Source organism: Colias eurytheme, chromosome 28 (assembly GCF_061535395.1).
Source record: "Colias eurytheme isolate Ceu_HAF_F1 chromosome 28, ilColEury1 Martin Lab GWU primary, whole genome shotgun sequence".
NCBI classification, from domain to species: Eukaryota; Metazoa; Arthropoda; class Insecta; order Lepidoptera; family Pieridae; genus Colias; species Colias eurytheme.
In genome coordinates, this window is record NC_143007.1 from 1,686,057 (window position 1) to 1,698,192 (window position 12,136).

The window sequence follows — 12,136 nt, forward strand, 5'->3', positions numbered from 1 at the left end:
TTTTGTAAACTAGAAAATTTTCATACTGATCTCGAGTTTATAATAATACGTATAAAGTTTTCGTGGTTATTAACACGTGATACCCGAAATAAGCAGTCGTAAATATAGTAACGTTATTTAATTATACGACTCTGGAGAAAATGACCCGGTACCCAAATAAAGTCATCACTATGTGACATACCAAACTACTAATGGTTTAACACTGACCTGCTTTCGTAAAATGCGTCTCCGGCGGCAAAATGATATGTTTTCATTCAAATTTTTTTTATCACAAACACTACAATTGATAAGATATTCAGTTTATTTCACACAATACTCACTAAACTTTTTTTGCGAACTCTTTTTTATGACATTCGCGAGACGGCGCTGCGTTGGTTGACCGATGGAGCGCATCCGACAACGACATAGCGACAGTTGCCACAGATAAAACAGAATAGAAATAGATTCGTGTCTTAAAATGTCATTATCAAAGCAATGTATCATGCTGTGGTATCATGTAATTAAAATTAATGAGTTTTAATTATTATGAAATATATAGGATATTATTTATAACAATAGAACATTTATATAGTGTACCCGTTTTAATTCCTAAACAATACTATACTATTTATGACTTTTTCAGTGTTTATTTCTATGGAAAATATTATTCAAATGCAACATATTTTCTTTTTTTTAGTTTCGCTTGACCACAATCTCGCCTGATTGCAAGTAATGCAAATATATGTTTTAGGAGGCTATAAATGTGTCATAATATGGAACACATCTCCCTACTCTTCTCTTGCGTATAATATTCTCAAAGATATGAAACAATTTAATAGTTAATTTTATGAAAATTTGTAAAAAGAGAAGTCAAAGAATCTACTTTTTATAATTTTTAATGATTTAATTACAATTTTAAACTACGTTTACTCATTCGATTGGATTTACATATTCATTAAATTTTACATCATGAAATATTACATTAAACTACATATTATATAAAAGAAAGTCGTGTTAGTTACTCCACTTATAACTCAAGAACGGCTGAACCGATTTAGCTGAAAATTGGCAGGGAGGTAGTTTAGAGCCAGGAGAAGGACATAGGATACTAAATATGTACCACGGGCGAAGCCGGGGCGGACCACTAGTATTTATTAAAATACATATTCTACATCATTATCTATTAAATAGAACAGCAATAAACGGTTTTAATAAATGAATAAATATGAACGCGAGGATACGACCTGTCAATTAATATAAATGACATTGACATTTGACAGCTCGGAGGAATTAACAAGCCTGGAGAAGTAACAATTAATTGAACGTTTCTTATATAGTGGCTCTCTTTTATTCAATACCCTAATTAGTGCGATAGAAAGAGACAACACACTGTTATCGGCTTGGCATTCAAATCCACATGTAGCCACTTTTTGTTCTAAAAAGGTAGTGCTTGCCACAAATTTATCGAATACTAAAATATCGATAAATAAAAAAATTGAGTCATAAAATTGCTTGAAGATAATTTACACGAATCTATTTGGAATTATTCATTTACGATGCGTACTGACTGCCTTGCATTGTATGGTAGTGGTATTTATAAAAAAAAGTGTGTGCGTGTAACCTTTACGCGCGATTGAAGTAAAACGCACATGTCAATATAACCTTGTTATTGAATATTATAAAATGTCGCAATTGTCAGAAAATTTATTTTTAATTTACTTATTTTCAAAGTAATAAATAAACAAGTATATTTAGAGATTTTCAAAAAATTTTGCAATTTAAAATAATGTTTTTAAAACTGTTGAATTTTTCATTCACTTTGCTATTCACAATTATTGATCCGTTTGAAAATTTGAAAATAAATAATCCTAATTGATTATGATATTTGCCACTAGCTGGCGTATAAGTCAAGAAGCGTGTAGCGTGTAGTATATGACATATACTTACAACCAATCAGAATTATTATTTTTAAATGGCGGAAACTACACAGCGTTACTTCCGTCAGAAAAAAAATCTGAGTTACTCCCTAGTCCCTAGTCGCGCCTAAAGAAGTTTTACTTCAAAAATATTATTAGGTATTTCGGTTTAGGTTTTTTTTATGGTTTCGTAAAAAGGTACGTATTTTTTCCTGCTTTCATAGATTCATTCATAGAATTATACGGAACCCTTCGTGCGCGAATCTGACTTCCACCTGGTTGATCATTTTACAAATCAATAATCGTATCCTACTAATATTATAGAAGCGAAAATATATAAGAATGGACATTTGATACTCTTTCACGTAAAAACTACTGAATGAGTTTTTATGAAACTTTACAATTAAATTTTAATTTATAGTTTAAACATCAGAATAACATATAGGCTACAATTTACTGCGGGAAAATAACTCATTCCCACGGGAAAAAATTGTTTGTTTGTTCCCAGAGAACACGCGGGGCACCTCTTGTTTAAAATAAATTTCTTCAAATAAAACAAATAAACATTTAATTTTTTTTTACAACATTTTAATTCGATACTTAATTACCAAATTACAATATTTATTATTTAAAATAGATGCCACCGTAAACTTGTGGCACAGCATCTCTGCAAAGCACTTTACTTTTCTTCCCGTCTGATTCGAAATGATTTGAACAAAGCCTAGAATGTTTTGAAGGCTTCCAATTTTCCCTGTGCTATAGCTTTAACCCGAACATCTTTTAATTTTTCTCAAGCCAGAAACCTGCAAATAACAATAAAATCCATACTTAAATACCTTTTTTTCTCCTAACTTAAAGCAGTCATTATCAATGAAGTACTTCGTTCCTACTCAAGTATCGATAATTGCACAACACTATGGAAGTTATATTTTGCATTTTTTCTAAAAACTAAGCTGATTATGATTTCATTTCAATGATTACGGACTACGGTTAGATAAAAAATAGATGATTATGAAAATAACGTAAATTCACTTATTTATAACACAATTAACAAATTTAAATAATTGATCAAAACACTAACCTGTGAAATGACAAATTCCTATCTTCATCCGATTTCCCAGTACTACGGCTTTTACAGCCGTAAACAACACAAGCCATGTAATCTTTAGTCAATTGTCTTTTCATAAAATAAAAAATTAAACTAAAACACTCGTTTTTCACTTCAAAAAAAATAATTAAAATAACCAAGCGATGATCACCAGACTGGTGATCAAAACAAATTGAAATGGCTACATGTCATTTCAAACTGTCGAACTGACATATATCTGTCCTCTTTTTTCGCATGACATTTTGCCATAAGCTAGAAAGGCCAAACTAGTGCGTTATTGTTCAATTAATTGTTACTTCTCCACTCGGAGCCATTAACAAGCCTGGAGAAGTAACAATTAATTGAACAATAAAGCACTAGTTTCGCCTTTTTGGCTTATGGCAAAATGTCATGCGAAAAAAGAGGACAGATATATGTCAGTTCGACAGTTTGAAATGACATGTAGCCATTACAATTTGTTTTGATCACCAGTCTGGTGATCATCGCTTGGTTATTTTACTTATCTTTTTTGAAGTGAAAAACGAGTGTTTTAGTTTAATTTGTTATTTTATGAAAAGACAATTGACTAAAGATAACATGGCTTGTGTTGCTTACGGCTGTAAAAGCCGTAGTAATGTGAAATCGGACGAAGATAGAAATTTGTCATTTCACAGGTTAGTGTTTTGATCAATTTTTTTGTTAATTGTATTATAAATAAGTTAATTTACCTTATTTTCTTAATCATCTATGTTTTATCTAACCGTAATCATTGAAATGAAATCATAATCAGCTTAGTTTTTAGAATAAATGCAAAATATAACTTCCATAGTGTTGTGCAATTATCGATACTTGAGTAGGAACGAAGTACTTCATTGATAATGACTGCTTTAGGTTAGGAGAAAAAAAAAGGTATTTAAGTATGGATTTTATTGTTATTTGCAGGTTTCTGGCTTGAGAACAATTAAAAGATGTTTGGGTTAAAGCTATAGCACAGGAAAAATTGGAAGCCTTCAAAACATTCTCGGCCTTGTTCAAATCATTTCGAATCAGACGGGAAGAATAGTAAAGTGCTTTGCAGAGATGCTGTGCCACAAGTTTAAGGTGGCATCTATTTTAAATAATAAATAAATATTGTAATTTGGTAATTAAGTATCGAAATTAAAAGGTTGTAAAAAAATAAATGTTTATTTGTTTTATTTGAAGCAATTTATTTTAAACTTGTACCAATTTTTTCCTGTGGGAATGAGTTATTTTCCTGCGGTAAATTGTAGCCTATAATATGTTATTCTGATGTTTAAACTATATAATTATGAAGTTCCATAAAAACTCATTCAGTAGTTTTTACGTGAAAGAGTATCAAAATATGTCCATTCTTATATATTTTTGCTTTTATAATATTAGTAGGATACGACTATTGATATGTAAAAAGATTAACCAGGTGGAAGTCAGATTCGCGCACGAAGGGTTCCGTATAATTCTATGAATGAATCTATGAAAACAGGAAAAAATACGTACCTTTTTACGAAACCATAAAAACAACCTAAACCGAAATACCTCATAATATTTTTTTATAAATACCACTACCATACAATGCAAGGCAGTCAATACGCATCGTAAATGAATAATTCCAAATTAAACGAATCTTAAAATTTGGAATTACCTATCCATAATTCAAAATTAAACGAATCTTAAATTATCTTCAAGCAATTTTATAACTTAATTTTTTTATTTATCGATATTTTAGTATTCGATAAAGTAAAGGCAAGCACTACCTTTTTAGAACAAAAAGTGGCTACATGTGGATTTGAATGCCAAGAAGATAACAGTGTGTTGTCTCTTTCTATCGCATTAATTAGGGTATTGAATAAAAGAGAGCCACTATATAAGAAACGTTCAATTAATTGTTACTTCTCCAGGCTTGTTAATTGCTCCGAGCTTCTCCAGGCTAGTTAATTGCTCCGAGTTTGACAGTAAACATCGATGTCGCCCACCGGGCCACCGTCGCCTGTCAAGTGTCAATGTCGCTGTTCTGTTCGCTTATTACTCTTATTAGCGAGTCGCTACATTTCTAACTTTCACAAATGCAAAATATATTTTAACATTTCGATAAAGTTCCTGTATAATTTTAATTATATGCGTAGTTTATATACTAATGTTGTGCAACTGTAGCTAGCTCAATTATCAAAATGATAAAAGCAATTTTAGTGTTCAATAATCATGGAAAGCCGAGATTATCAAAATTTTATCAATACTTTGTAAGTATTTACTAATTATTTCAATTACAATCTACGTTTTTATTTACATTCTTAAAATAAATATAGACATAACAAAGTGTTTGTATATTGTGTATAACAATATATAACTTGAACGGAGTTTGCGCAGAAACTTTAGTTCCGAAAAGCGTTACTAGGTTTCAAGTATTGATTTTCCGAGGGTTTAGACAGGACAATGAAGAGCAAAAAGAGAGTTCGCGCATGAGCATTAGTCCCGAAATGCGAAGCTAGGAGTCGGTTTCAAGTATTGATTTTCTTTTTGGCTGGGGAGGACAATGAATAGCATGTCTCTTTGCCCTCAGGAAGCCTTCGAGTCAAGACCTAGTTCAAATAATTTCAAAAAAATGCTTTTTATTAGCAAGTTAATAGTTAAATTCAATATGTATTGTGGTATTGCTGTTATAATGTGAGTATATTTAATTAATAATTGAATATATAGGGTGGGGTATTATTTTAAACCTTCATAAATGTTTTAATCGCAATTGGTAATTTATTTATTCATTTATTATATCATTTTTCACTATTTTGTTTTACTTTTTGGTATAAGTTTCATCATATTAATCACAAAAGCCAACATTTTTTTGTTCTAAGACTAAAGAGCCTTTGTTAAATTTTTTTATGGCATAGCAAGTTTAGGGACAGGTGGACCTGATGTTTAGTGGTCACCACACCCAAAAATGCTTGTAATATTGGTACAGTTATAGGTACAAAAAATATAGAAAAATCAATATACAGGGCGTGGCATTATGAATAGATACCCTGGTAATGGTATAGAGGATGTTGTAGTTCAGAATTGTGAATTTTATGTGTAATAAAAGCAGGGAATATATCTTGATCACAGAGATATATTAGATAATTTCGAAAATTAAAAAAAAAAAGATTTTTTCTCATGGTATGTCTGCAAAGCAAATATTTCTATTTATTTATTTTTGGCGTAGCATTCCTGGATAGATGCACTATCCAATAAAAAACATTATTTGTATTTGCGCATGCTTTTTTTTTAAACAAAGATGTAGCTATAATTTCCTGTAATTGCTATAACCTGTTTGTAGACATGCGAACATTTTGTTCTTTGTATTTGTCAGCACTGTTTTTAGGAATTGGTAAAATGGGCGGGGTCAGGGCGAACTGGTAGTAAATAATATTCCTTTGTTAACAGAATGAAGATATGCAACAGCAGATTATCAAAGAGACTTTCCAGTTAGTTTCGAAGCGAGACGACAATGTGTGCAACTTCTTAGAGGGAGGCAGGTCAGTATTTATTTACTTTTACCGTCTTCGTTGACAATAAGGCTGGGGAATGCTGATATTCAGTGGGAGCTGTAGTGCCTTCTCTGCTGCGAACAGGCCTTATTTGTGCTGAATGCTCGACTCCCAAAACGAATTTTCAAAATCAGTTCACCCACCAAAAGTTCAGTTTACAAATTTAAAAAAATACCGTTGACTTGAGCACCTCATCCTTTTTTTTAAGTTGGTTAAAATAGACAACAGAAATATTTTTTTATTTGAATAGAAAAAAAAAGACGGTAGGCGGTAAAGCTATTGCATGCTATGCCTTCAAGCCACACCTCCGAGCCCGTCGGAGTGGGAAGCGTAAGGTTTTTTCGTTACGGAATTTCTCGATTCGGTCCCCGCGCTCAAGCCCGCGATAGAAGCTATGCAATAGCTTAAAAATATAACTATATACAGAAAAAATTGAAATTATAGACAACAAGAAGTTAAATATTTGTTTTGTTACAGTCTCATCGGTGGATCTGATTATAAACTAATCTATAGGCACTATGCAACACTATACTTCGTGTTTTGCGTCGACTCCTCCGAGAGTGAGCTTGGCATTTTGGATCTTATTCAGGTAGGTTTATGGTTTAAATTTCGATAAAGATTATACTGTTCGCTGTTTGTTATTTTCTTTACTAGTTGTCTGCCCGCGGCTTCGCCTAAAATCTCATCTATACTAATATTATAAAGCTGAAGAGTTTGTTTGTTTGTTTAAACGCGCTAATAATGGGAACAACTGGTACGATTTGAAAAATTCTTTCGGTGTTAGATAGCCCATTCACCGAGGAATTGTAACATAAATAAATCTGTGCTAAATTTCATTTTAATCGGTTCAGTAGTATTTGCGTGAAAGAGTAACAAAGATACATACACATACATCCATCCTCACACACTTTCGCATTTATAATATTTGTAGAATAGGATAAGTAGGATAGTAGGAATACAAATTTATAAAGAATAGAAAAAATTCGATCACGAGGCGGGACTCGAACCTGTATCCTTTCACGCCATTCCGGGGCAGACGCTTGACCAACTCAGCCACTCGTGACCCGCCAGAGCGATCGAATTTATTCTATTCTTTCAGTTTTATATGTCTAAGGGAGAAAGTTATACATATTTATAAAGCATTTGAATGCCATAAAACCAAGAATATCAATTTCACGATAGTAGGATTTTTATTTTCAAACTCAACCTCAAACATTTATTTATTTATTTAATTAGACATCTTTTAGAAGCACTTTCGTCAATACATATTTTTAACAATTACAGTGTACAATTTTATTTATTAAACAGGTGTTCGTTGAAACGCTAGACAAGTGTTTCGAGAATGTATGCGAGCTGGACCTGATCTTCCACGCGGATGCTGCTCATCAGGTTCTGGATGAACTGGTGATGGGGGGTATGGTGCTACAGACGAACATGGCGGATATATTGTGTAGATTGCAGGAGCAGAATAAGATGCAGAAGGCTGAGGTAATTTTGAGGGTAGTTTGGTAAAATGTTGGTAATCTTCAATATATTTTTTATTACATATTTGTTATTGTTTTTAACTGACTACAACAGGAGGGTTATGTTTTTTAAGTGTATGTATAATTATTTAATTGGCACGCCCTACAGCCCTAACCAAAATTGATTTATGAGGTGTTTTTGCAATCAGTTTTTGCAGTTTGCAGTTCTTTTGTTTCAGTAAGTTTTGTTTTAAAGATTTCTCTATGCATTTAGTAAAATAAGTAAAGGTTCTAGCATTTTAAGAAATTTTAAAGGTTAAAAAGCTACTTGGTAAAGATGAAGCTTGCTAATGGTCAAAGATTTTTTTTAAATGGGTGCAGGAGTCGATTTTGATTTAATTTTTTAAACAAAAATAAAAATAAGTATTCGCACTTTACGCGAAATATGGCTCATATTTTAAACTTATAATGTATATCAAATCTAAACTATTTAAGTATTTATTGAAGTGAAACTTCTTTATTTTAATTTTTGTTATGTTAATTTTTGTTAATTTTTGTTCAACCCCGGTTGGACAAAAATTTAGTGTAAAAATTTTGCGTTACGCCGTACGCGTGACATTTTTGCGTTACGCCGTACGCGTGACATTTTTGCGTTACGCCGTACGCGTGACATTTTTGCGTTACGCCATACTCGTGACATTTTTAAGGTCACAAAGAAGTTTCACTTCTTACGTGTGTACTCTAGTACACGCATAATTTTTTTTTATTTGGTTTTCTATTGGTATGATTTAACAAACAACTTATTGTATAAGATACAATAACATATTCTTAATATTACATATTTTCTAATTATTGTGTAACTGTGTTGGTAGTATATTATGTATGTCTTGCCTATGTTTAGTGTTTTATGTACTACATTATACGCGATTGTTTTTCGAAATAAAGAGAAACTTTCTGAAAATTCTTAATGTATAAAATGGGGCTAGTGTAATAAATATGTCTTGTTTTTTGTAAATAATTTATTTACTGTTTTACCAAATATATATAATCTTCATAATGACATGAAAAATAAGAAGAATCAATAGCGAATCGTCTGGGCCATCGTTTCGGCGTGTGCGTACAGTGTCACACGACAAAACGATGGTCCGGACGCGACGCTAAAACCATCGAAAATAGAAGAAGAGAAGAGAAGATAGAGAAGGATAGAAATTCAAAGAAAAGAAAGAAGAAATTGAAGTGGGAAATAAAAGAAAGAAGAAAATAAATTATAAAATGTATATTTATTTTGTGTATCATGTTGCTAAACAAATGCTTTAATAATTTACGTAAAATAAGGCAATGGAATCAAAAACTGTCGAAAGTAAAACTCTGCCTACGTGTGCATAAAGCAGAGTTTTCTAACGAACGGTACAATTGACTTTGGTCACTGTTACCTATGAGTATGAAATAAGGTGTTAATTTCAATTATTGTTTTATGCTAAATTACTCGGACAATTTTTGACCTTTTAATAGGCGATTTTTCATCTTCTAGTATACATATATTATATTATAGTACGTCAATGACCTTAATTAATAAATACTTTCAGGCTGGTTTATCAGCGGCGCCGGCCAGGGCAGTGTCGGCTGTGAAAAGCATGAATTTGCCTCAACAGTTACGAGACATGAAGTTACCCGACCTCCCGCAAGCTATAAAGGTGAGAAGGTGTTTTTAACTTATTATCATTTGCGAATAAACGGTTTTAAAAGAGTTTTTTTTATTTTCGATTTAAAAGTAGATTTATTTATTTTTTAAACGATTTGATCTTAAAACAATCAACTACAATGTAATTTACAACAATGTAATTATATTCACACTCAAATTTTGCTAAAATTTAACATAGAAAATATCTATTATATCACTATCACTATCACTATATAGTATAAAACAACGTCGCTTTCTCTGTCCCTTTGTATGCTTAAATCTTTAAAACTACGCAACGGATTTTGATGCGGTTTTTTTAATAGATAGAGTGATTCAAGAGGAAGGTTTTAGTATATAATTTATTAGGTTTTAGACAAAGCGGACGAAGCCGCGGGCGTTAAACTAGTCTATTATAAACAGCTATTTGTATAGAATGCAAGTGTCATTTCTTTTGCATAAAATAACAATTGTCAGTCATGTTAAATTACTTTTATTTATTATATTCCAGGATCTGAAGTTCTGACCAACGCAGCAGGCGTACACCGGCACGCCGGTCGCCATAGCAACGAACATCCTAACATCCATCTACCCGCAAAATGACAAATATCAAAACATACAGAAACAAGACAATTTTAAGTTTTTCGGCTCAGAATCTCTAAGTACGAGGTTCTCAGAGACATTTTCGGAAAATTATCAACAGACGGACGGTGTTAATTTTCCAAATTACGAAAGTAATAGCGCAGATGGTTATCAAGACTTGAGGGGGACGGTCGAAGGGGGGTACGGGGAAAAGAAAAAGAAGAAAAAAAGAAATAAACATTGATTTTTTGTAGTTTTTTTTTGAAGTGAAACTTGTTTAGGCGCGTTAAGAGTAAAATTTCAAGCGTCATGGCAATACTGCCACGTCATGGAAAATGATGACGATTTTGGTTACTTTGAATCTTAAGAAGTTTCACTTCTGACACGTGTGCTCGGCACACACGCACTTTCTTTTTAGATAGAAAGGCCAGTAAACAAATGATGAGTGTAATTGGTGAATGAAATGGCTGAACTACGAAAACGACTTATATATTTATATAAATTAGTTGTTTCTAAAATAGTTGGCATGGATTATGCAATATTAAAACAAAAATCACGAAGTGGTGTCGTTTTAAATGTTTAGAAATTCGTTAATACTATAAAAATATTTTTCTTCCCTTCTTGTATCGTAATCGTCCATGTCTTAAAGTTGAAAAACAATGTTTTTTTTCCCTTTCTTTTAGATTACGTACTTGTGTGTCATAAATGTATTTTATTTTTTAAGTAAATCACATAAAACAGATGCTCTCTTTTAAAAGTCGGTTAAAAATCCTGTCCCTAGTCTTGTAACTATGAAAAACTAGCATATCTAAAAATTGGCGGCAATGATAAGAACTTTTTAAAATTGTTCGAATTTATGAAACATTCCCTGTTTTGTTGTCAAATACGCTATGGCGGGAAGCAAGAAGCTTATATCTAATACACTGGAGATTGCACTATGACCATTAACTTGTAACAAGAAAATATGACGTTGAATGACGCCTGTATGTTTTTTTATCCCTTTGGCACCTAACTTGGCAAGTTGGTGTGAAAGGGATAAAAAACATACAGGCGTCATTCAACGTCATATTTTCTTGTTACAAGTTAATGGTCATAGTGCAATCTCCAGTGTATTTAGATATAAGCTTCTTGGCGGGAAGTGTTGCAATGTTTTAATTTTATTATGTACTCTAATAGATTTAAGAAATATATTATATATAAAATGTTTGATTTTGTTTTATTTTAACCCAAATTTCTTCCATCTACTCATATTGACTCGAAATCTATGCTAATATTATAAAGCTGAAAGTTTGTTTTTGAACGCGCTAATCTCGAACTACTGGTCCGATTTGAAAAATTATTTCGGTGTTGGATAGTCCATTTTTCGAGGAAGGCTATAGGGCCATAGGCTATATATCATGATATCATCACGCTAATTCGGGTGAAACCGCGGGGCACAGCTAGTATTAAATAAAAACTAATGAAAGGTATGCTTGTATTACTTAGTGAGAAAAATATGTAGTTTCCTATTGATGAAATATTTTTCAAAATTGGTCCAGTTAATTGAATAACAGCTAGAATGATTCCTTACCCAAGGAAGGGTTTAGAAAGGAAAAAAACAAAATTTTATTCAATACACGTACAGAACAGTATCAGAAGAAACAAAAACATACACAATATGAAAATACAACAATAAAAAATAGCATTTATTATCATGGGAAGATCCATTATGATCGTTATAATATAAATAAATAATTGCATTTACTGCATAATAATTGATGAATATAAAATTTAAAAGCTCCGATAGATGGCGATAGATATAACCAAGGATATAACTGTAAATTTTTCTTTGAACACACGAATAAAGCGGCAGATTTGTCATTGGTACAAACCAATCTTTTCTCTTACACATTTAT

At 31.8% G+C, this 12,136-nt stretch overlaps 2 protein-coding genes across 3 annotated transcripts in view; one reads left to right on the forward strand and one right to left on the reverse strand.

The window, feature by feature from the left end:
• foi (solute carrier family 39 fear-of-intimacy) overlaps positions 1-407 on the reverse strand; it is a 51,772-nt gene extending 51,365 nt beyond the window's left edge. For both annotated transcript variants that reach the window (XM_090117496.1, XM_090117493.1), the window contains exon 1: positions 208-407. The gene's annotated coding sequence lies outside the window, so the exon portion shown is untranslated. The remainder of the gene's footprint in view (positions 1-207) is intronic.
• Positions 408-5,033: 4,626 nt separating this feature from the next.
• Positions 5,034-10,447, forward strand: or (AP-3 complex subunit sigma-2 or). Its single transcript, XM_090117625.1, has 6 exons — positions 5,034-5,237; positions 6,415-6,506; positions 6,996-7,107; positions 7,827-8,006; positions 9,568-9,675; positions 10,171-10,447. The coding sequence occupies exons 1-6, from the start codon at positions 5,169-5,171 to the stop codon at positions 10,183-10,185; spliced, it is 576 nt and encodes a 191-aa protein (XP_089973751.1). The 5' UTR covers positions 5,034-5,168; the 3' UTR covers positions 10,186-10,447.
• The last annotated feature ends 1,689 nt before the right edge of the window (positions 10,448-12,136 follow it).